The sequence below is a fragment of the Narcine bancroftii genome, chromosome 14 (assembly GCF_036971445.1).
Source record: "Narcine bancroftii isolate sNarBan1 chromosome 14, sNarBan1.hap1, whole genome shotgun sequence".
In the NCBI taxonomy this organism is placed as follows: Eukaryota; Metazoa; Chordata; class Chondrichthyes; order Torpediniformes; family Narcinidae; genus Narcine; species Narcine bancroftii.
In genome coordinates this window covers 4,328,543-4,355,317 of record NC_091482.1, presented here as the reverse complement: position 1 = coordinate 4,355,317, position 26,775 = coordinate 4,328,543, and the positions used below count along the sequence as shown (strand labels likewise).

The 26,775-nt window shown below is 37.2% G+C and overlaps 1 protein-coding gene across 4 annotated transcripts in view; it reads left to right on the top strand.

The window, feature by feature from the left end:
• med13a (mediator complex subunit 13a) overlaps nucleotides 1-26,775 on the top strand; it is a 177,269-nt gene that overhangs the window by 98,436 nt on the left and 52,058 nt on the right. For all 4 annotated transcript variants that reach the window (XM_069911718.1, XM_069911717.1, XM_069911716.1 and 1 more), the window contains 5 exons: nucleotides 2,633-2,778; nucleotides 4,182-4,379; nucleotides 8,267-8,470; nucleotides 9,660-9,819; nucleotides 19,891-19,995. In XM_069911718.1, the coding sequence (XP_069767819.1) occupies nucleotides 2,633-2,778; nucleotides 4,182-4,379; nucleotides 8,267-8,470; nucleotides 9,660-9,819; nucleotides 19,891-19,995 (813 nt within the window). The remainder of the gene's footprint in view (nucleotides 1-2,632; nucleotides 2,779-4,181; nucleotides 4,380-8,266; nucleotides 8,471-9,659; nucleotides 9,820-19,890; nucleotides 19,996-26,775) is intronic.

The window sequence follows — 26,775 nt, the reverse complement described above, 5'->3', positions numbered from 1 at the left end:
GACACGATTGCAGCGGTTGCAGGGGAAAATTGGTTGGTTGGGGTTGGGTGTTGGGTTTTTCCTCCTTTGCCTTTTGTCAGTGAGGTGGGCTCTGCGGTCTTCTTCAAAGAAGGTTGCTGCCCGCCAAACTGTGAGGCGCCAAGATGCACGGTTTGAGGCGTTATCAGCCCACTGGCGGTGGTCAATGTGGCAGGCACCAAGAGATTTCTTTAGGCAGTCCTTGTACCTTTTCTTTGGTGCACCTCTGTCACGGTGGCCAGTGGAGAGCTCGCCATATAACACGATCTTGGGAAGGCGATGGTCCTCCATTCTGGAGACGTGACCCATCCAGCGCAGCTGGATCTTCAGCAGCGTGGACTCGATGCTGTCGACCTCTGCCATCTCGAGTACTTCGACGTTAGGGATGTAAGCGCTCCAATGGATGTTGAGGATGGAGTGGAGACAACGCTGGTGGAAGCGTTCTAGGAGCCGTAGGTGGTGCCGGTAGAGGACCCATGATTCGTATGTATATGAAAAATGACATATCTTCCAATATGCTTTATTCCTTCCTAATTGCTTGCCGTACATGCATGTTAATATTCAGTAATTCACATACCAGGTATCTGGATCCCACTGAGCACCAACACCTTTAGATTTCTCACCTTTAAAAAAAAATAGCTTTTCTACTTTTTCTGCCATCTGTTTCATCTGCTTTGCACACTTCAGCTTTTCATTTTTTTAAGACAAATCACATTCCTGGATTGCTATTCTGGATAGATTAACATGGAATATGTTGTGTCTTGTTGAGGTAGCTTCCTCCATCAATGACAACAATATAGATGATTTTAAGAAAAAAATAACCTTCAAGTGCTTTTTATTTGAAGTTCATTGTGATTATTTATTTATTTTCTCTGGAGACAACTTAATCACCAAATCAGTAGATTTTGTCCGTAGCTAATTTTATATTTGACATTGATAATGTGTTCTGACAACCTATGCTGTTAAATTGTGAGAGATTCATTGAACAGCAAGAGCCAGACACCCTTCTGTGTGTTGTCTGTCGCCTTTCAGTCTGTCTGATTTTTATCTGGACTGATGGCACTAAAGCAACTAACTGAGAGCTAGCAGATAAAATGAGGTTCCAACCAGTAATTCTGTTGTTCCCTGTCTTGGATTCGGAGAGAATATTAGAATGATTTATTCTCCGATGTATTCAATTCCTGATTGTAATGTGGACAAGGCGTTGCAATAGACCTCCCACCTTTCCAGCAAAGCATTAAAAGCAACCTATCTACAATTAATATATTTTGAGAGGTCGTGTTGTTAAAATTATGTGCCATAGAGCATAGGCTTTCTATTTAGTTACATTTCGTATCCCAGTATTTTGACCTTGTGTTTTTATGGATTTGATTGCCAGTATTTTAATGTGCAAAATTGTATTAATTTTTTGTTGTCCTTTGTACTTTTAATCATGAAGTATAATCTGCTTCGACACCTGGCAGAATTGGTGTCATTTATCTTAAATTCCTTTATTTAGGAAGTAGGAATTCCAGAGTGGCTACAGTTGCCTGAACAATAAATAGTAATCGCAAATCTCTAGCTGTCACCTCTGTGACAGAATTTAATGATGTTCCAAGACTTTTCATCAATGATGTACTAAATAAAATATGTTGCCGAATGTAATGAGCACAGAATTGGTGGCCGTAACATGTCGGCTCCCAGCCAGTAGCAAACCCAGCAGTTGTGAGGAACTGTTAATGAGTGCTACCTGTGTGTTCTGCTGATCCTCTGTTTTGAGCCTCAGCTGCCATCTGGTTGGGGATTTTTAAAAAAAAGAATTAAAAAATCCCGATCCAGATTAACTGTATTTTCTCATTGTGGACAGTCTGTGGTGCCTGTTTCAAATATGCCATCCCAAGCAGTAACACTATTCACCAATCTCACTATTCACCAATCTCACTATTCACCTGTTTATTATCAAAGATTACAGTCCTAACTGTTGAAGAATAGTAGCACATGGTCAGCCTCCGTGAATTGTACTCCCTTTCCCAATCCACATCCATAATTACGTCTTTAATTGTGAATTTCTTTATTATCAAAATGTGTATAAAATGACATTATATATGGGCAACACGGTCAGTGCAATGCTTTGTATTGTGCCAGCGACCCAGATTCAAATTGGCGCTGTCTCAAAGGAGTCTGTACGTTCTCCCTGTGTCTGCATGGGTTTCCTTCCACTTTCTAAAGACGTATGAGGTTAATTGGTTATTAGGTCATTTGTGTGGCTCATGGGCCAGATGGGCCTGTTATTCTAAATTTAAAAAAAAAGAAACTGCAGATGCTGGAATCTGGAGGAAAAACAAAACTGCTGAAGGAACCTAGCAGGTTGAACAGTATTAATGGGGGTGAAAAGAATGATTGATGTTTTGCATTGGATCCTTTAAAGAAGTGGAAGGATCCCAACCTAAAACCAGCTCAACAGTCTTATTTTAACACGTCTTTTATTAAAATCACAATGGTGACTCTCATCTGGATCAAGTCCTGAAAGTTGCAAAAGTGGTGTACATAAATATTATGAAGAGATTTCAATAAATGTGGGTTTTTTTTGTATTAAATGTTCAGAATTAATTCTGTATTTCTTTCCCTTCTCAAGTGAGCACTTGTCCTGTTCCTTCACGTTTTTCTTGCATGGGGATAGCAAGGTCTGTACCAGTGTTGAAATAAACCAACATCAACCCGTGTACCGTCTCAGTGAAGAGCATGTCACTGCTGCCCAGGGATCCTCCAGCCCCTTCCAAGGTACGAGAAAAAAATGTTCTGCAAAAACTTTCAAAGGAGTACTCCCTGTATGTCAGGGGATGGGAGTAAGAGAGAAATAATGCTTTGATAATTATGGAATGGTCGTATTTTACTGAATGTAGATGTCGCTGCATCAACTCTCACTGATGGGCTTGTTAATAAATGGAGCACCTGTTTGTCAAACCATACAGGCAAGAAAATATTACTGATCTCACAAAGTTCTACAGATGACTGTTCTTACTCCCCTTGTGTGTCCAGAGATCTTAATTTGAAAGTATTTTTTGCGCAGTCTTGATGGTGATGGTCTTCACAAACAACTATCAAAGAATTATTTTTGTGCCTGTTATAGAGTTAGAACGTTAGAATGAGAGTCTTCTGGACACATTGAAAATGCTTTGCATTTTCATTGAAGAAATTTATTGTAATATGTTCTATTGTATTATTGTAATTTCTTTCTAAAAATTTTAAAGAAATAACTTTTGTTTTAAGTGAATGGTAAGTTTTTGGTCATTGGTACTTGTCATTATCAGCTTTGAATATTTAATCTCTATTCCTTGTTTTTATGCGCTACTTCTGATGAATGTCATTCTAAGTTCCAACAGTACCTGAGAGATTTTCCAAACCGTTTTCTCTCTTAATCGACATTGTTGTTGATCAGACTTCCAGAAATATAAATTTCCATATTTATTTACCAAAAGCTTTTGTAATTTATTTAAAACAATTGTTTTAAGGTATTACGCTTTGACCTTCTTTGTCAATGTAATTCTTCCCTCTTTCTGAGCACATGAAGAATCAAAGCCCATGCAAATGATACTTTTCAGCAGGTCCTCGATGCGTGTGATGGTGTGCAAGAGTTTGGAATTTTAGTTTTTCTACTGTTGTGTCCTATACCTTACAAAACAGGGTATATTTATACTTCAGGCATCCATGTCTGGCATCATGCCCCAGACTACATATATTATTTATACTGATTATTCATTAAGCATTTCATGTGATTAGCAATAGGGGAAGTAGGAGACCATTTAAGTCTGTGGAGTCTCTTGGGAAGCAATCCCTTCACAGAGTAAATCTTCCTGTGATTTATTCGGCATTGTATCTCATTTAATTTTTTTGTTGTTGCAGTACTTGTATCTCTATTACTCAAGTTTTGTGTCTTGGTCCCAATTTATTTTGAAATTTGGTTCCTGCCAAAGCAAACGGGAATTATGTTGCAACCTTGAACTGACTTTTGAGGTGGCCTCAATTCATTCCACATAGAAAACATTTATTTTATCATGACTACTTGCAGTTCATGGAGAAAGTATTTTAACCCGTTGATCTGTGCTGCATTAGAATTGGATCCAGGAATGAGTGGACAGCTTTCTAATTCAGTAACATTGTCACCTTTTATTTTGATACTCCAGTGATCCTCAGTCCCTTTGGATTAAATGGAACCCTGACAGGTCAGTCATTCAAACTGTCTGATCCTCCGACTCTGAAACTGATAGAAGAATGGAAGCAATTCTATCTGATCCAGACTGGGTCAAAGGAAAGTACAGATGACAAACAGGAGGAGTTCGATTGGGATGATGACTCAATAGCAGCTGTAGAAGTCATTGTCGGTAAGTAGAAAGGACAATGTTGACATTTTATTTCAGCTTTTTGTTAAATATGTTGTGGAAACAAAGAACTGATAAAATAAAATGGCGACAAGTTAAAAATAAACACGAACATCAAAAAAAATTAACTGCAAAATAAAAAAAACCCAAAATGTTTGAGATTCTGAGCAGGTCATGAACTGATAAAGGGGTTTCTACCTAAAACATCCTGCTCTTCCCTCATCTCAGATGATGCCATTGCTGAGTATCTTCATTGCATCTTGTTTTCATAATTTACTTTTTCTTTTCCAATGAACATTTGCCTTCGAGAGTTGTATAATGTATACTAATAATTCGCATCTCTGGGAAAAACTAACAATTCATTGGTAGAACCTGTCTCTCCTTTCTCTGAGAAATTTCTCAGATATTAGATGAAATATAGAATCAAGGTAGTTTATATGCCACATTGTATTGATTTATCTGTTTGTCAAGTTGAATGAGAAGTATTTCTCATCAGAAATGTATTAATGTTGTAATAATCATATTTAAATTAATTTAAATTTGTCATAGGCTTATCTTTAATGTTCTTGTCTGTGGAAATCACTGAAGATGTTTCCTCGTCTTGTCTTTTGGTAGTTTGGCTTTCCCAACCCAGTTTGTTTGCTTTAGATATTCAGTACTAGTGGTGACATGAAACTATAATTACAGGGAATTTTTAAAAGAATATTGATGAATGTTGCAAGTGGCCTTTGGAGGCGATTAAATCTTAAGCATAATTTTGCCTTGAAACCCACATGTATATTCCTTAGGAAAATAAAATGATCTTACTGTTGAAAAAGCAAGTTGGACCAAAAAGTAAATTTAATATTAAATATCAGAGGGGCATGTACTTAAATGGCTGAAATCAAGGTCTGATATTAAAGACTTGAGCTTCACAACTAGGCATGACAGATTAGATGCAGAAAGGATGATTTCCTTGGATGAAGAGACTACGACTGATGGCCCAGTTTGAGAACAAACGATAGCCCTTTAGGATTGAGACTTTTTTGGGCAAAAGGTGGTGAACTATTGGAATTTATAACTAGGAGGCCACTGAGGAGGCTCGATCCTCTTTAATTGGGGAAAAAAAAGAGATCGATAGAATTTTGAGCATTGAAGGAATCAAGGAAAATCGAATAGTGGTGACGTTGATGAATAACGAGAAGGTTTAAAGGGCTGGCTGGTTAGCTGGCAACTGTGCCTCCCATTGCTGACTGGGTTAGAGCACGTGGAATTGAGCAATATTCCAGAAGGAATGAATGGACCCTACATGAGTTCGCAGACTGTGACTAGTCAGGCACCAAGGGATTGGTGCTTGTATTCAAAGTCATTACAATCTAATACTAATGCAGAGGGTTGATGTATTTCTACATCTTGAAGGAATCAATGAGTAGGGATGGTATTGAGATAGAAGATGAACCAAGATGTTCTGGAATAGCAGAGGAAGTTAGATTGGTCGATTAGCCTTGTCATCTCATATTTCTTATGAATTTGCAGTGACCCTAAAGCCATTTGGTCATGCATAAGAAAATAATCGGGGTAGTGGGAAACTTTACACTTTACACTGCATGGTGAGCATTACAGCAAAGAAACAGGCCTCTTCGGCCCTTCTTGTCTGTGCCAAACCATTTTTTTGCCTAGTCCCACTGACCTTCACCTAGTCCGTAGCCCTCATATCTCTCCCATCCATGCACCTGTCCAAATTCTTCTTAAATGTTAACATTGAGGCTGCATTCATCACTTCAGCTGGCAGCTTGATCCACACTCCAATCACTTTGTGTGAAGAAGTTCCTCCTAAACTTTTCCCCTTTCATGCTTAACCTATGTCCTCAAGTTCTTTTCTCACCTACCCTCAGTGGAAAAAAGCCTATCACCCTCATAATTTTAAATAACTATCAAATCTCTCTTCATTCTTCTACATAAAGTCCTAACCTGTTTAATCTTACCCTGTAACTCAGTTTGTGAAATCTGGGCAACACCCTAGAATATCTTCTCTGCACTCTTTCTGTATCAGAATCAGAATTTACTGTCATGAACAAGTCATGAAATTCAGTGTTTTGCAGCAGCGTCACGGAGTGAACATTCATATTATAACCATCTTACAACTTACTATAAAAAATAGTGCACAAAAAGTAAGGCAGTGTCTTCAGGTCATTGATTATTTAGGAATCTGATGGCAGCGGGGAAGAGGCTGTCCTTGTGCCTTGAATGCTCATCTTTAGGCTCCTGTGCCTTTTCCCCAATGGTAGCAGAGTGAAGAGAGCATGGCCTAGGAGGTGGGGGGGTCCTTGAGAATCAAGGATGCTTTTTCCAGATGTAGAAGTCCTCATTTCTGGTGTTGTAATGTCATAGGCTGAGTCAACAACCCTTTGGAGTTTATTCTTGTCTGAAGAGATGGCACCACCATCCCAACCAGAGTGCCAATATGCCAAAAGCTTTCTACAATCTTATCCACATATGGTGGACTACTTATAATTACCACTTATAGGTAATTATGTATCTGTATTCTCTGATCCCTCTGTTCTACCGCACTCTCAGTGCCCTTTCTTGGTTTGTCCTTCCAAAATGCAACACCTCACACTTATCTGCATTAAATTCAATCTGCCATTTTTCTAGCTGGTCCAGATCCCTCTGCAAGCTTTGAAAACCTTTTTTGGTGTCCTCATCACCTCCAATTGTGCAAACTTGCTGATCCAATTTACTACATTATCATCCAGATCGTTGATATAGATGACAAACAACAGTGGTCCGAGCACTGATCCCTGAGGCACACCATTAGTAACAGGTCTCAAGTCTGAGAAGCCATCATCCACCTCTACTCTCTGGCTTCTCCCATCCAGCCATTGTTGAATCAAATTCACTACTTCACCATGAATACCTAGTGCTTGAACCTTCCTGACTGACCTCCCATGTGGAACCTCGTCAAAAGCCATGTAGAAAACATCTCTAGCCTTTCCTTCGTCAACTTTCATGGTAACCACCTCAAAAAAAATCTAAGATCGGTTAAACCTGATGTACCTCGCACAAAGCCATGTTCATGGGTATCCAAATAATTGTATATCTGATCTCTTAGAACACCTTCCAGTAATTTACCTATTACTGACATCAGGGTCACCGGCCTATATTTTCTAGGTTTACTTTTGGAGCCTTTTTTAAACGGCAGAACAATGTGAGCTACCCTCCAATACTCTGGCACCACATCCGTGGATAAGGACAATTTCTATACTAGTCTCCCTCAAGATCAGACGGAATATCTTGTCCTGAGAACATTTCCCCCAATTTGCATCTGAACTGGAAGGGGACTAATGTCATTGCAGGAAAGTTTGCTAGTACTGCTCCAATGGGTTTAAATTACATTTGCAGGGGGAGGGGAACCAGAGTGCCAAAGAAATGGAGGAGGGCAAAGATGATGTTAAAATTGCATGCACTGTTAGAAGTTAACGGGTTCAACATGGTGGAAATGTTCTCAGGTGCATCTATTTCAATGCAAGGAGTATTGCAGGAAAGGCAAACGATATCTCGGACCCTGGCACCAGGGAGGCAACATACCATCCGGTTTAGCTGAAATAATGCTCTTAAAAAATCCATGACAAGCCAAGCTGATTTAGTATAATAACTTAAACATGACACATTGTGGTTGTACCTGGTAGACTCATTGTAATAATTTGACAACAACCTCTCAAACCCATGATAAGTCATTTGGAAATGATTTGTTTCTTCATTGCTGAACTAAATCTTTGGAACAATTAAACTGACAATAGCCTTACGTTAAATTATAGAATTTCAAACATTTCTGGGATAATCTCATCCTTCCAAGCAAACTAACTCACAGGCTAATCTCTTTGTTAATATCCACTCTGTTCTATTTACAGCTGGTGTGCGGATGGTGTATCCAGCTTGGTTTGTCCTGGTGCCTCAGCCTGATGTTGCTACACCTGTTATGAGCAACTCCACTGGATCTTCACATTGCACAGCAGCGTATTCAAGTGCCCACCAAGTGCCTGCCCCTATCAGGGATCCCGCCATTTCCTCTGTGACCTTGACTCCACCCACATCACCAGAAGAGACTGAAACGGGTAATTATGAGGGACATGAGTTAATTTGAATGCTGCATCTTATTTCAAAGTATTGCCATTTTTGGAAACTGAAATGAAGTAATTGTTTCTCTATATTTTTTTTTAAATATAAAAAAGGCACCCTAAGCCTGAATCAGGGTATTTTTTTTCTGACCTGTGCTGTTTGACCCTTTATGAGTCAAATTTAGTACTAAAACCTCAGATTTTTATTCATAATTATATAAAGTAGCCCTTTTCAAATGCACACTATTACCTTTTGAAAATCATGTTGGAAATTAAGTTGATTGCTGTAGAACACCCATTCTCTTTGCTTCTCATGGTAATTTTTTTCCAAGTTATGTTTTATGTGTGAACGTTAGTTATTGATCAACTTGCTGGAGAAAACTGTTCTGCTTTAAAGTCCTTCAACAATTTGAATACCTCTATTTCTAAAGCCCATAAGCACACTCTTCTATTTGAATATTTACTGTGAGGTCCCTTCGCTCTTGCATCTTCCAGAATAATAATATATATTATTAATAATAACATTGCTCCATGTTGCTTCTCCCTTAATGATCATTAAAGTTAATCACATTACATTATATCCACCATGTTTATTGGTACATTCTAGTTTTTGGATACTACCCTGTTAATACTTTGCCAAATTTTCTATCAAAATTATACTTGTTGTAAGTTCAGGCCATTTAGCAATTTAATGGAAAAAAGCAAAACTACTGGGGGAAAAAAAAGCCTTTCATGTCTATTCTCTGGCTCCCATTGTTTATTGCTGCAGTCCTTTTAATTCTGTGGATTAATATTTTCCAAATGTCTGAATGAAAAAAAAAACTGCAGATGCTGGAAATCTGAAATAACAACAGAAAATCCTGAAAATATCTAGCTGATCATGCAGCTGCTGTGAAAAGAGAGACAGTTTGGAGACATATTATCAGATATGGGGGGGGGGGAAACAGGGTTTTAATTAAAAATGTTCACGTGTGCTCCAGATTCTACCATAATTTGTATTCATTTTTGAGGCAGCTCATAGACTAAATCTAAGCACTCCAGCACTTCTGTGTATTGCAGTACAATCATAGCATCTGCAGACTTTCCTGTTTAACTTAGACTAAGTTCTGGCCCTAGATGAAGTTCACATGTTTAAACATTTCTGCTTTTTAAACATCATGTTAATTATAGTTTTTTTCTCTCCTAGCTGAAATTCAATCCACCCAGAAATGGGCGAAGCTTACTTCTGTACCCGAGGGATTTAATATAGAGAATTCAGGGCATGGTGGAAAGATCCCGAGAAAATTAGCCAATCAGGTGGTAGAGAATGTGTGGCAGGAGTGCAATCTCACCAGAACCCAGAAAAAGTGAGTACTTCATTAAACCCAAGAATAGGCGTTTGCTATTTAGTCTTTGAAGCTTGATCTGTGCATAATTTACTTATGGTATTCATGGAAATTATGGAGAATAGAAATAAAAATAAACGTGAGCATTCTCCCTTTGATTTCTCCCTTCCCTCCCTCTCAACAGAACTTTTCCCCTCTGGTCTGTATCTCACCTACCCTCAGTGAAAAAAGCCTATCTACATTTACTCTGTCTACCACCCTCATAATTTTAAATGCCTCCTTCAAATCTCCCCTCATTCTTCTATGCTCCAGGCTATAAAGTCCTAACCCATTTAACCTTTCCCTGTAACTCAGTTCCTGAAGTCCAGGCAACATCCTATTAAATCTTCTCGGCACTCTTTCTATCTTATTGATATCATTCCTGGAGTTAGGTGACCAAAATAGCACACAATTCTCCAAATTTGGCCTCACCAATGTCTTGTACAACTTTTAAGATAACATCCCAACTCCTGTACTCATAACATAACATAACAATTACAGCACGGAAACAGGCCATTAGGCCCTTCTAGTCCGCACCGAACCAAACATCCCTTTCTAGTCCCACCTCCCTGCACAATGCCCATAACCCTCCATCTTCTTCTCATCCATATACCTGTCCAACCTTTTCTTAAATAATACAATCGACTCCGCCGCCACTATTTCTCCCGGAAGCTCATTCCACACAGCTACCACTCTCTGAGTAAAGAAGTTCCCCCTCATGTTACCTCTAAACCTCTGCCCCTTAATTCTTAACTCATGTCCTCTTGTTTTAATCTTTCCTCCTCTTAACGGAAATAGTCTATCCACATCCATTCTGTCTATCCCTTTCATAATCTTAAATACTTCTATCAAATCCCCTCTCAACCTTCTACGCTCCAAAGAATAAAGACCTAATCTGTCCTATCTCTCCCTATGCTCTAGATGCTTAAACCCAGGTAACATTCTGGTAAACCTTCTCTGCACTCTCTCCACTCTGTTTATATCCTTCCTATAATTAGGCGACCAGAACTGCACACAGAACTCCAAATTAGGCCGCACCAACGTCTTATACAATCTCAACATCACCTCCCAACTCCTATATTCCATGCAATGATTAATAAAGGCCACCATACTAAAAGCCTTCTTCACCACCCTATTCACGTGAGTTTCTACCTTCAGGGAACGATGTACCGTTACTCCTAAATCTTTCTGCTCTCTGTATTCATCAATGCTCTCCCATTTACCACGTATGTCCTATTCTGATTCTTCTTACCAAAATGAAGCACCTCACACTTATCAGCATTAAATTCCATCTGCCATTTTTCAGCCCACTTTTCTAAGCAGCCCAAATCCCTCTGCAATCCTTGAAAACCTTCTTCATTATCCACTATTCCACCTATCTTAGTATCGTCTGCATATTTACTAATCCAATTCACCACCCCATCATCTAAATCATTAATGTATATAACGAACAACAATGGGCCCAATACAGATCCTTGAGGCACACCACTGGTCACTGGCCTCCAACCTGACAGACAATTATCCACTACCACTCTCTGGCCTCTCCCTTTCAGCCAATGTTCAATCCATTTGACTATCTCAAAATTTATACCTAAAGACTACACCTTCCTAACTAACTTTCCATGTGGTACCTTATCGAAGGCCTTATTGAAGTCCATATAGACAACATCCACTGCGCTACCCTCATCCACATTCCTAGTCACCTCTTCAAAAAATTCAATCAGATTGGTCAAACATGATCTTCCTCCCACAAATCCATGTTGAGTGCTCCTGATCAGACCCTGTCTATCCAGATGTTTATAAGTACTATCTCTAAGAATTTTCTCCATTAATTTACCTACCACAGACGTCAAACTTACAGGCCGATAGTTGCCAGGCTTCCTCCTTGAACCCTTTTTAAATAACGGAACCACATGCGCAATGCGCCAATCCTCCGGCACTATCCCCATATCTAATGACATTTGGAAAATTACCGCCAGAGCCTCTGCTATTTCCTCCTTCACTTCTCTCAATGTCCTGGGGAAGATCCCGTCTGGTCCCGGAGACTTATCCACCTTTATATTCTTCAAAAGCCCTAAAACTACACCTTTTGTAATCTCTATATTCCCCATATTTACCCAATTTGCTTTTTTTTATCTCACATCTCCCAATATCCTTCTCCTTAGTGAATACCGAAGAAAAAAAACTGTTCAATATCTCCCCCATTTCTCTAGGCTCCACACACAGTTTTCCGCTCTGATTTTCTAAGGGACCAATTTGTAGAACTCTTTTGGATTAGTTTTCACCCTGCTTGCCATAGTTTCCTCGTACCTTCTTTTAGCTTTCCTAATTCCTCTCTTAAGATTCCTCTTACATTCAATGTATCTTTCAAACATCTCCTTAACTCCATGCTTCTTATATCTAATGTACGTCTCCCTTTTTCTTCTAAGCAAGTTTCCAATATTCCTTGAAAACCACGGCTCTCTCAAACCTCCTTTTAACCTAACAGGAACATAAAGCTTTTGCACTCTCAAAATCTGATCTTTAAAAGACTTCCATCTCTCGAGTACATCCTGCCCATAAAACAAATTGTCCCAATGCACACCCTGCAAGTCCTTTCGCATCTCCTCAAATCTAGCTTTTCCCCAATCAAAAACCTCAACCCTTGGCCCTGACTTCTCTCTTTCCATAATGACATTGAAGCTGATGGCATTATGATCACTGGACCCGAAGTGCTCGCCAACACTAACCTCCGTCACTTGACCCATCCCATTTGCCAACAGTAGATCTAACACAGCTCCTTCTCTGGTTGGCACCTCTACATATTGTAAAAAACTATCTTGCACACATTTCACAAACACTAACCCATCCAGTCCTTTCACAGAATGTGTTTCCCAATCTATATGTGGAAAATTAAAATCTCCCATAATTACAACCCTGTGCTTATCACAAATATCTACTATCTCCCTACAGATTTGCTCCTCTAGGTCTCGGTCCCCTCCGGGTGGTCTATAATACACCCCTACAAGTGTAACCTCTCCTTTCCTACTCCTCAGTTCCACCCAAATAGCCTCCGTGGATGTGCCCTCTAATCTATTCTTCCTAGGCACCGCTGTAATATTTTCCCTGACAAGCAATGCAACCCCACCTCCTCTTGCCCCTCCGACTCTATCACACCTAAAACAACGAAACCCAGGGATATTCAGTTGCCAATCACATCCCTCCTGCAACCATGTCTCACTAATCGCTACCACATCATACTTCCAAGTATCAATCCACACCTTCAGCTCATCCACCTTTTTTACAATACTCCTGGCATTAAAATATATGAATTTCAGAGATTTCCCAATTTTTAATCCCTGTTTTCCCTCATCTTTAATAACAACATTATTTACTTTTCCTGCCAATTGCCCTTCATCTTCTTCCAGAGCATTTCCCTTCTCTATCACCTGCCCATCCATATTCAAATACTAACTACAAACTTTCTTTGTTTGCATTCTAACCTTCTCCTTACTGCTCTGTACTATTTTGTTCCCTCCCCCCAACCATTCTAGTTTAAAGGATCCTGAGTAGCCCTAACAAATACCGCTGCCAGGATTCTGGTCCCCCTGGGATTTAAGTGTAACCCGTCCTTACAGTACAGGTCACATCTCCCCCAAAAAAGGTCCCAGTTATCCAGAAACTTAAAACCCTGCCCCTTACTCCACCCCTTCAGCCACGTGTTAATCCTCCACCTCATTCTATTTCTATTCACACTGTCACATGGCACAGGGAGTAATCCAGAGATTACCCCCTTTGCGGTCCTTCTTTTTAACTCCCTACCTAACTGCCTGTACTCACTTTTTAGGACCTCTTCTCTATTTCTCCCTATGTTATTGGTACCTACATGTACCACGACCTCTGGCTCCTGTCCCTCCCACTTTAGGATATCTGGGACACGAGCAGCAATATTTTGTTTAATCAACACATGTAGGATCATAATAGCTAACAATGATAAGTGACCATAATACAAAGTTAACAAATGTATGCTGAAAATATATAGATAAAAACTAAAAATAAACCCTCCAGACCCTCCCACCCCACCCCCCTCCCCAAACCTAGTCTAATCTCACAGCTAAAATATATGATATCATAACTGCATAATAATTAATTTGGATTGCATCAGATGACGCTCAAGGAACCCAAGTAACAAAATTTTTATTCTTTCAGGAAAAACTTCACTGGACAGGAGAATTTAAAATAAATAAATTGTAATTTTAACCTCATTATTCTAGTGTACGGGCTCCAAATTTGTAGAAATAAAGAATATTTATGCCTCAAATTGTAAGTAATTTTTCTAAAGGCATACAAAAGAAAGGTGGAAACAAGATTTAAATATGATTATAGATCAGCAGGATTGGCAATATCTATGTAAAGAAGTTATGTCGAATACGATTAAGGTAAGGTATAGATTACTCCGTAATAATTTTACATCATTTGTATTATTACACACTTCAGAAACTGAACAGATGGAGATCGAATTTATCAAATCAATGTGAACATAAATATTAACTTTTTTTCATTCTACATGGTCTTATTCGAAGGTTCATTCTTTTTGGGTCTATGTTAGTAAATTTTTGCAACAAATTAATGGAGTGATTTTTCAGTCAAACCCTGAATTATTGTTCTTAGGAAATTTTGAAAATGTTACTCCTAAATTATTGTTGTCATATTCTCAATTAAATTTTAAGTTAGCTTTAGTAATAGCAAGCAAATGTATTGCTGTAACATGTAAATCCAATGTTTCATTAACATTAGACAGATGGCTTGCTGAGATTCAAAGTTGTATTCCTCAGAAAAAGTACTTTGATTTATGAAGGCCAATATGCCAAAAGCTCTCTTTCCAACCCTATCCACCTGTGATGCCACTTATAGGGAATTATGTATTGTATTCCCAGATCCCTCTGTTCTACTGCACTCCTTAGTGCCCTTCTATTTACCATGTATGTTCTTTCTTGGTTTGACCTTCCAAAATGCAACACCTCACACTTGTCTGCATTAAATTCAATCTGCCATTTTTCTAGCTGGTCCAGATCCCTCTGCAAGCTTTGAAAACCTTTTTTGGTGTCCTCATCACCTCCAATCTTGCAAACTTGCTGATCCAATTTACTACATTATCATCCAAATCATTGATATAGATGACAAACGACAATGGTCCAAGCACTGATCCCTGAGGCACACCATTAGTTACAGGTCTCAAGTCTGAGAAGCCATCATCCACCTCTACTCTCTGGCTTCTCCCATCCAGCCATTGTTGAATCAAATTCACAACTTCACCATGAATACCTAGTGCTTGAACCTTCCTGACTGACCTCCCATGTGGAACCTTGTCAAAAGCCATGTAGAAAACATCTCTAGCCTTTCCTTTGTCAACTTTCCTGGTAATCTCCTTGAAAAACTCTGATTGGCTAAAACAGTTCCCCAAATCTTGAGGTTGTGTCCCCCAGCTCCAGTCTTGTCTCCCAGTGGAAGCAACTTCTGTCTTATTGATCTCTTTCTTAATTTTATGTTTCTGTAAAATCTCATTTTTCTGAATTTCAGTGAGTATAGTCATGAGTGACTCTATTTCTTCTTATGGGCTAACACCCTAATTTTTGAAATCAATTTGGTTCACCTCCTCTGCACTGTCTCCAGTATATCTCTCTCAAGCATGGATACCAGAACTGTACATCTCACCAGTACCCTGTACAGTTATACAGAATGTGCCTGCTCTCAAATTCAATCCCATTAGCAATTAAGGCCAACATTCCATTTTCCCTCTTGATTATGTGTTGCATCTGCAGATCAACCTTTTGGAGTTCATGTACAAACAATGTCCCTTGGCATGACAGCATGCTGTAATCTTTCACCATTGAAATAATCTGATCTATTTTTCCTACCAAAGTGGACGACCTCACATTGACCAACATTGTACTCCCTTTGCCAGACCCTTGCCCAGTCAGTCAACTCGTCAGTCTCTGCATCCTCTGCACAGTTTGCTTTTACACCCATTTTCGTGCCATCGGTAACCTTGGACACTCGGCACTCATCCGTTCTTGCAAAATGTGAATGTATACTGTGAATGGTTGCAGTCCAGAGAATTTTTCTGCCATTTCTTTCAGGACCAGGAAACTTATCTACCTTTAGTTTACTCAGCAGTCCCTCTTCAGCAATAGTGATTGTCAAGTTGAGTTTATTATCATCTGATTACTAGAACCCAATGAGACAGCGTTCTTGGGTTCTCGGTGCAAAACATGCAGACACCAACCAGATATAACACACATGCTGACAAACAATACATATGCAGGTCAGGTATTCATATATACAATTCAATAAATATTGTTTTGAAATATAAGAGTCTCAGATGGTTAGTGTGAGGAGAGATCAATTTCTTTGGTCTTTGAGCAGGTCCTTTGGTTGTTGCATCAAGGTGTTCGCCTTCCTTTCATTCCACAACATTTCTTTGGCATGTTAAATGTGTTTTCCAATGTGAAGATAATCATAAAATAGTTGTTAAAGGCCTCAGCCCTTCTTTTGTATTGCCCAGTATTAATTATCCCTTTTCATCTTTCAAGGGACCTACACTCAGTTTCAATAATGATTTAAAAAAAACTTTTATGATCTGTTTTTGTGCTCGTCTACTTTTGTAATATATCTACCTTTTTGTTTGGATTGCACATAAACCTGAGGCTTGTGGCCATATGCCTACGTCCTTTATTATTATCCTAAGATATCACTTACATATTTCTTCATTGTTTTATGATGTGAGAATTTACAATATGTTTAAACTTATTTTTAAACTCTACTAATCTTTGTTTACAATTTGGGGATATAATTCCCTTCTCTTGTTACTGTATCATATTCCAAGTGGAAATTGTAAATTTTAACCTTAAAGTGAGCCACAAAAAAATATGCCTATTGATTATAAAATTCTGTTTTGGACAGATTGTGATTAAAGATTATTTTTTCAAGGATTGTTGTTTAGGTCATTTTGTGCTTTGCATGCCATGATGGCATACTTTTTTGATGGAAAGAGGAAGTCTGATAAATTGTGCAATAACCACCACAACTTCTTTTCACAGTGTGTAACCAGTAAATTGGTGGTTCAATGAACCGGTCCAAAATAGTGTTTTTGCTGTTCACGCTGGACCAATCTTAACCTGTTCTCTGCGCCCTTTCACACTTACCACCCTGCATCCCGGAACATCCTTTCACACTGGGCTAACTGGTACGGCGATTCAAAACAAATCCCTGGGGCGATCTGATCCCTGCATGCCGATATGTGTGTTCGCACTGTCACATTAACCAGTAGATTGGTGGTTAATTACTGGGTTAAAGTGCCAGTGTGAATGGGGCTACTGGTGCACTTAATTGCCTGTTAGACTTGCAACCCAGCCGACTTAAAAATTTCGCTTTTGCATATTTAACTTTTTGTTTGTAAATTCATGGTTTGGCATTCCTTGTGAGGCTGCTGTGTGGTTGCAGCTTGATGGAACTGGTAAAAGCAGCATCCACAAACGTTCTGCATCCCAAAAGCTCATATGCCCAATCTCCCCCACCCCCTATAAAAAACAAAGCATAACAAGAGAAAAGCAATGAATTCAATTCAGAAAGTTTGAGTTTATTGATAAAGTGAAGAATAATATGAATGTTGCAGTTTAGCTCTTTGGGATGCATAAACTGATGATTGGAATTAACTGTAAGAGGGAAAGAAATGAGATACAGTAGCATCACATGTCCGAGCCAGTGCCAAAGTAACTTGTTGAGTTTGTGTGATAACGGTAGTGAAATTTGAAAAAGTATCCAACCCATTGGATTGAATACGAATTTCAGAAACGTGCCAGTCAAATAATTAGACAGGAATGCCAATAATTATTAAAATAAATTATAATTTATACTATCATTTTTGAAATTAAATGGTGAGGATGTAGTGAAACATTCTTTAATACAAGCAAGAAATGGTTTGAGTGGTACTCTTTTCATAAAGTGAAGCTAACAGAGGGTGAATCGATAGATTATGGTGTGACAGGCATGTATCCTGTCAAGCTTCTAAAATTAATTGAGGAAGATTTTTAATTATAGGAGCAGGAGTTTAATGCATAAGAGACTATCTTGTGGTGCAAGAATGTTTCCTTTTCAAAGCAAAAAGGGAGCACCAGTGTTGAAGGTAGCCAAAGATAGGATAACCATAGGGGAAGCTGCATTTGCTGAATTGACCAAAGAACCATAAATGCAAAAAAAGCTTTATTTTTATTGGCAATTAAGCATAAAGGCCAAGGGTTACTGTCCATTTATTATAGATTGAATGAAAAAAAAGTCAGTTGTCCAAGGTTCTGTTGATGATGGACAACGCTCTGGGTTGTCCACTCTGATGTGGAGATTGTGTTTTTGCTCCAAATCATCGCTTCCCTCATCTAGCCCCTGAACTTGGTGATAATAAAAAGCCTTAAAATCTGATTGCATACATGTACATGTAATCTGTTATTTAGTGCCTGAAATAATACAGTATTACTGCAGCACTTAAATTAAAGAATCCAAGGATGGACTCAAGCCACAAATGATCAATTCATGTTGGCAAATCTTGCAGAAGCAAGTGGTCCTCATTGGGCTTTCTTCATTTGGTGGAGAGGCCAAGCACATAATAAATCTGGCAGGTCAGGTGGGAGGTGAAGGTTTCAGTGATATTGAGGAAAAGGAAGTAGAAGAGCTGACTGAGGCTGTTGGTAAAGAACTAATTGCAGCAGAGTTGGTAGACAAGGTAAAAAGCAAGAGTGAAATATGAAGGGGATAAGGAAGTTGAGTAAATGAGGGCTTCCTTCTTCCAGATGTGAGCTTCAATTTTTGCCTTAGTTGCGAGTAACTGAATGCAAACTATTTGTTGAAGTTATGTTATATTCTTTACCAGGTTATAGGTTTTAAAATTGGAAAGCAGCAAGGAGGGAAACATTTTTCGTAAAATAATTTCACTTTGGAATATTAAGTGTAGAGTCGGAAGAATTGAGAATGGACTATCTTTATTTGGGAAATACATACTCACTGATTAATATCTAAAAAAGACTCCTGTGGCAATGAAGAATTGGTGTGCATGCTCCAGGATTCAAATACCGCTGAAATGAAGTGGGATTCATATTTGGATTGTACCGTTCTTTAGAATTGTACACTGGTGGTGAAACACTCTGCACATGGGAAAATCCATTTATAACAAAAATAAGTTTTAATATTCATCTTTTGAAAGTGTCTGAACCGTCTGTTGATTGCTTTTTATTTTGATTGTCTTTTGCAATTTATAAAGCTTCTGGCAATTGTTGAAATGAAGAGGTTAGTTGACTTTAAAGGTTACAGACCAAAGGCAGGCAAATAGGACGGTCCAGAATCTTATCTTGGACAGCATGATGTGTTGGGTTGAAGGGCCTGTTCTGTGCTGAATGACTCCGACTCTGTGTATCTAGTTGTTATCCATAATTAACACGTTTATGATTTTGCTTGGTGTACATATTCTTTGAATTACATAAAATGGTCTATTGAGGTTCCAATTTGGCTCTTATTTTTGCCATTGCACATTAATTGCCAATAATATATTTGGTCTTACTGTGGGCTGTATTCCTTTCTCTATTTGAAAACAGTAGAAGTGTGGATGTCACATCATGTCAGGTTCTTTGCTTCAGGAGGTTTTGTAGTACAGTATCTATTTCGCATTATTCTCCTGTTCTAAAGCTGCTTCTGAAAAATAGCTTGCTATGTTTTGTGACTTCATTAATGAAGTACAAAGAATAAAGTTGATAGACCAAAGAAAATGAAGGGAATTTGTAAATTAAAACCATGTGAAAATAAATAATTTCCTCTGTGACACAAAAAGTTACTCCGCTGATATGACTCATTTTATGACTGGGAGCTACCAAAGGCTGGAGTCTTAAAGTTGGTTACAAATGCATTTTTTCCAACCCATGGGTTTTCTGGCTTAGGCTGTTATGGCAGTCTGACATATTTGAAAATTCTTTTAGGGAATAACTTCAGTATTAAAACTTATCAAAATTAAACTTGTTTGATCACTTGCAGGCGAAAGTTTTCCACTGTGAATGGCTGTGAAGAAGATACATCGGACAAAGAGACATCCTGGGATTTTGTTGAAGTGAGGCAAAGAGTGAATTGCAACTGCTCTAGGTACAGAAGCATTGCTTGATACTTGCATTTTTTTAAAAGGGACATCATTATAACTGATAGTTTATCATATGTAATTTTTATGTTTTGTATAGATTAAAATGTGACAAGATCTTTTAAAAAAAACTAATATTATGGACATGCATAGCTCAGAGATATGGAAAAGGTTGAATAAGATTTTTTTAAATATTTTTGATTTTTTTCCATAAATATAGTAAATTCTCCAAAAATCTATAAGATAGATAACCCTCCCCTCTCCTCCCTTTTCACATTATAAATCCACACACCGTCAGGGCTCTTGTCCAATTTTAAAGCCCTTAATATCCATATCTTTCCTTATAATCTCCACCAGTGGCTCGACAGCTAGGGTAAAAAGTGCTGCGGACAGAGGACACCCCTGTCTACTTGATCTACTCAAAGGAAAAACTGATGACATCTGATTATTAGTTATAATTTTGGCTTGTGGTTTATGATAGTTCTTATCTGATTTATAAATTTTCTGCTTATACCAAATTTTTCATGTTTTAAATAAGAAAGACCATTCATTCTAATTGGTTGACTGTTTTTTCTGCATCTAGGGAGAAAGTTGTACTTGGATCCAACTTTGATTTTTGCCATGTGTATTATACTAAATAGTCTTCCTAGACTATTTGGAGAATGTCTTCCTTTAATAAATCTTGGGTCCAAGGGTCCGGTGAACCCTTTCAAGATGGAATTTGTCTTCTTCCAGCACTCGCAGGATTCATGTTTTCAGTCCAGAAATGCAAACATTGTTCCATCTGATAAAATTCTCCATGTGGTTGATCTTGTCCAGCAGATCTTGTCTGTCTGACTCCCATTTCTTTTTGGCTTATCTTGTGTTTTTGCCAAGTTTATTTCTGCTTGGTTCTTTCTTTCCATTAAATCTTCAATGATTTCTTTAATTTCAATCATCCTTTCAGTCACGTCTCTCATTGGTCTCTCATAGGATTCTTCAGATCTAATATCTTTAGATTCTGATATTTCATGGACCTGTATGTTAAGTATTTTCTGTTTTAATTACAACCCATTAATCTTGCTGATTTGCAAAACAAGATTTTCAAATGAAAACAAAAGGCCCTGATAGCTGCTGTTTTAGAATGTCTCTATTCAGGGCCTTTGAACTTTTATCAGTAAATTGCTCTTGGATGTAGTTATATTTGGATCATGTTAAGCCTTTCAATTTTAAATTAAACTTTCAGTGATAATTTGTATAAATTTAATTACTCTCATTCAGTTTAGCAAAGAGGTTGAATCTGAGATTGAGAACTATGAAACTGCCATGGCACTGAAATGGAGCCAAAGTAGAAAGTATAAAAAAACGTTGAATGATTTGATCGTTCTGGTCAGATATATTCTTCATTTGATGCACAAAGAATATTGTTCCAGCTGAATAACTGAAGTCCCTTATTCCTAGAATATTTTCAAAAATCTAATCTAATCTCCTTTTTAAAACTGCACAGAATCAAATATAACTTCCCAATTCAGGCTGAACCTGTTTATTTTAATGACATTTTAGTGTAACTCTTGATTTTGCACCCTATTTATAACGCAAACAGCGCTATATAATTATCGGCCTTTCAACAGGTCCCTACCATTTCTCAAGATTTGTTTATGTTCACTTTTTGGTAAACTCTCCTCACTTTAAGATTTGTAGAACAACATTGACTTTAATCATTCTAACCACCAAAATACATTGATTCATGTTAACGTGCAATATATCATTTCATCAATATGTTAATGTGTTCCTTGTTCTTTATGTTTCCAAGTTTCATATTTTCTGCAAACTTTGAAAAAATTCCAGTTCCAGGTGCCAATTAATTGCTACCCACTAATTTTATCCCATTAGAAAATAATAATGTGAGTTTTGGAAACTGTTACGAACCCAAAGGACCCCAAAACCCAGCAGCAATAGATATTCACCAAGACAAATGGTTACTTAAACAAAAGTTACTTTTAATTATCTTTAAACATGAAAACAGAATCACACTTAAACTTATCATTATTGATTTAACTAACCTAACTTAAACCCCTTCTAATTCTAACCACATGTATATGTAATGTGTGTAAGTTTAGGAAAGTTCTTTGGTTCACAGTTCAATCTCACTTCTCATTCATCCAAGTTCACTGGTTGCAGGCAATTCTTATACTGTGCACAGAATTTAACATTTATAAAGTTCACCAGGCTTTGGTGCTGGAAAGGTAAATGGTTACTGCTGAGGAAGGTTCTTGTCAGTTTTCAGAGAGAGATTTGTTGTTCCAGGACTTCCACAACTGATTCCTTTTGAATAAGGCACTTCAGTGTCTTGCTGATAAAATTTTCCCCCTCAGGGTTCTCCAGATGATAACTTCTTTCTTTCAGGTCACCACAGAATGCCTATTTTGTTTTCTCTTATTCCAAGTGAATTCTCCAGATGATAACTTCTTTCTTTCAGGTCACCACAGAATGCCTATTTTGTTTTCTCTTATTCCAAGTGAATTCTCCAGATGATAACTTCTTTCTTTCAGGTCACCACAGAATGCCTATTTTGTTTCTCTTGTTCCAAGTGAATTCCAGTCCTCTCCTTTGACCAGGCTGAACTAAGCACTCACAACCTGTCTTCTAAATGGGGTTTTCCAAAAGCTTGCCAGCTTGTCCTGTTCCAGTCCCAGCTGCTGTTACTGTCTGTAACACTGTAAAACTGATCTCTCAAACACACACAGAGAAAACCTGTTTTACTCTCTCTGCTTGCAAAACCACATGACCCTCTTAGAGCAGCAAGTTCTACTCCAGTCTGAATGCAGCTCCGACAAGCTCTTTCATCTGTTGCCTTTTTGTAACCAACAATCCATTAGTGAAGTCTCTTGGGCACTCTCCAAAGCTTTTGCAAAGGCTCTGAGGCCCCGACATATCTAGCATTAGCAGAGCTCCAGTATTTTAAATAAGATCTGTTTTAAAGTGTTTGTATGTGACCTACACTAACAAACCTTGCCCCAATTTATCTCCCAAAAACCTATCTATATCTGTCACAAAACAAAATTTTGAAGAGTCATATGCAATATGGATTTAAACACAAAATAATTTGTAGATTAATATAAAAGCAATGCTGGAGAAACTCAGTAGGTCAAACAGTGTATTTTATATAGCAAAGATAAAGATACATAACCAACATTTTGGACTTAACCCTTCAACCTCCTGTGATTCCAGATGTGGATTGGTTAACACTGTTTTTCAGATAACTGAGAAATGGCTTTAAACTGCCCAGTAGCATCAGCAGTATACTTCTATTGGCTGTTGCCAATCCCCGACACCTCCCCACTGCCATCACTGATCCTGCCCAAGGTCCCCACTTCTGTCACTGTTTCTGATCCCCAACACCTCCCCACTGCCATTGCAGTCAAAAAATTAGTGCCCCCCCTCTGTGACGCCAACTCTGGCGACAGCGAAAAACCAAGTACGGAGGAGGGTAAAGAAGAAATGGAAAGAGAGAGGGGAGGGAATTATCTGAAATTAGGACAATTTCCCCATGCACTGCCTGACCCATCGACTTCCTCCATTTGCTCACTGATGTTACCAAACTGGCGTGAACAGTGTGTCAGAGCCCCTACATGAGCACTTCAGGTGAACATTTTTTTCATTTTGTGATATCATGTTGCTGCCAGAAACATTTTCTGGATAACTAAGATTTTCAGTTGTGGTTTTTGGATAATTGGAAATGGGAAACTCAAACAGACATCAAATGGGAGATGATCAGCAGACTGTAGAATGAGCTGGGCACTAATTTTTAATCACCTCTCAACTTCAGACAAGAGTTCATACTATTGAACATCAAGCGAGGATATTGTCTAACCATTCACCTTTAGTTATGTCAGTTTAATTGGAAGAGGAGCAAAATATAAGATAGATGGAGGTTTAATGCAGCATTGCTGAAAAGGAAAGATTTTTGTGAATTTATAAGGCAACAGATGAACATTCTGTAACAAATAAGTTTGTGGTATGGGATTCTTTGAAGGCTTATTTAAGAGGACAAATAATAAGTATGGCTAAGGTTAAAAAAGAATAATGTCAAGTTAATTCTTTGGAAAAGGAAATAATAAAAATGGAAAAAGAATTGCAAAATTGAGGGAATGATAAACAAAGGAAAATATTGGATGTAATGAAATTGAAGTCTAATACAATACAAACATGTAGAGTAGAGAGGGATATAAGATGAACCTGACAAAAAATATTATGAATTGGGAGATAGTGCACATAAAGTTTTAGCATAGCAATTGAAGACTGAACAAGTATCGCGAACAATAGTAGCTGTAATAGAAGATTTAGGTCATCTTATTTATACAACACAAGTTATTAATGACATGTTTATGAAATTTTATAAGAAATTATACAAATTGGAATCTTTGAAAGATGGGGATAAAATAGACAAATATTTGTCTAAAATTATTTTAACACAGATAAACATAGAAGAGAAGACAGAATTAACAAATCCATTTAGAGTTACAGAATTATATGATCTATTGATGTATTTACCAAATAATAAGGCTCCAGGGGAGGATGGTTTCTCTCTGAGTTTTATAAAGAATTTAAAGAGTATTAATTCCGATATTTACGGGATTGTTAGATCAAACGGAAGATCTTTGGGACTTGCCTGAGTCGTTTAAAACTGTGTTAATAACAGTTATTCCAAAAAAAGGGAAGGACCCTTTGCTTCCATCTTCATATAGACCAATTTCACTACTGAATACTGATTAGAAAATTTTGTCCAAACTAATAGCTAATAGATTAGCTGAATGTTTACTTAAATTGATTAATATATACCAAACAGGATTTAAAAAAAAAATAGATCAGCGGATAATATTGTTAGATTTTTAAGTTTAATAGATATAGCTCAGAAAAGAAAAATATCATCAGTGGCATTAGCTTTAGATGCAGAAAAGGCATTTGATAGATTTGAATGGGACTATTTATTTAAAGTACTGAAGGTTTTTGGAATCTGATGTTTTATAAATTGGATGAGAGCATTATATAATTCTCCAAAAGCTCAAGTGATTACAAATAGACAAATATCAAAATCTTTTTTGTTGGAAAGATCATCAAGACAAGGATGTCCATTATCTCCCTTTTTTATTTGTGTTAGCTATAGCCGAAGTGATTAGAAGTGATAATTTGATTGAGGGGTTTAAGATAAATGATAAAGAACTTCGTCGTTTTGCAGATGATATAATACGATATCTTACAAACCCTGAAAACTCATTTAAAAAAAAAGTAAATGATTGATTGGCGGAGTATTGGTTAGTATCAGGTTACAAAATTTAAAAGGCAGAATGGCACAATTAAATATTTAGGAATTAATGTTGATAAGAATTTAAATTATTTATTTAAATTACATACCTTTATTGAGGAAAATTAAAGAAGATTTAATAATTTAATAAGATGGAAAGATTTGCCAGTTTCTTTAATAGGAAGGATTAATTGTGTGAAGATGAATATCTTTCCTAGAATACAATACCTTTTTCAATCTTTATCAATTTTTGTACCAGTAATGTTTTTTCAAGATTTAAATAAGTGTAAGAAGATTTATTTGGAGATATAAAACATCTCGAATGGCACTGGAAAAATTAACATGGAAATTTGATCAAGGGGGTCTTCGATTGCTTAATTTAAAAAATTATTATAAAGTAGCTCAACTTAGATTTTTGTCGTCTTGTTATCAGACTGATGAAAAGATTGCATGGGTGCAAATCAAAATAAGTGAAATAGGAGAAAGTAAATCTGAACATTTTATATAAATGGCATGAGGGATTTTTAAAAGGAATATTAGATCCACCAGTTTTGAAGCATTAACTTAAAGTATGTAAAAAGAGGAATGAAGAATTATCAGTTGGCTAAAATGATATTGAAACAAAATTCTTTTATTCCTTTTATGGTTAATAATTATTTTGGTGTTTGGTATAATTATGGAATAAAAAAGGGATTGTTTTTTGGAATCTGTTTTTTTAACTTTTGACCAATTGAAAGATAAATATATAACACTATTTTTTCTTATTTATTATCAATTTAAATCATATTTAAAAAGAAAGTTTGGGAGGAATTTTAAATTACCAGAATAAAGTCCATTTGAACATCTAATAGCATATAGGCTTATTGAAAGATTTATTACTAATATGTATATCAAATTACAAGAGACTATTCAGAAAAAGGATTTAATTAAATCTAAATCCAGATGGGTAAAGATTTAAATATACAGATTCAAGAAGAATGGTCAAAATGATGCTATGAAAGTGTAACTAATAAATTAATATTAGATATCAAATGGTACAATTTAATTTTCTACAACAATTATACTCCATATAAATTACATGCACTTCATTTGAATTGTTCTGATCATTGTTTTAGATGTAATAAAGAAGTAGGATCTTTCCTGCATGCAATCTGGCAATGTGAAAAGGTAGATAAGTTTTGGAAGGATGTAAGTATTTTATTAGGACGAGTTTTGAAGACACGAATTTTGAAGGATCCCAGAGTATTTTTATTGGGAGATATTTCCCAGTTGAAGTTAGGTAGTTATCAAAAGTTTTTAAGTGCAGCAATAGCAAATAAATCTATAGCTGTAACATGGAAATCTGGTGATATTGTCGGGTTGAAAAGATGGTGAACGGAATTATTAAATTGTACACCATTAGAGAGAATAATGCATAATTTATGAAATCAACTAGAAAAATTTGATAAGATTTGGAAACCCTACATGGATTTTATTGCTACGACTTTACCTGCAGCGTCCACCA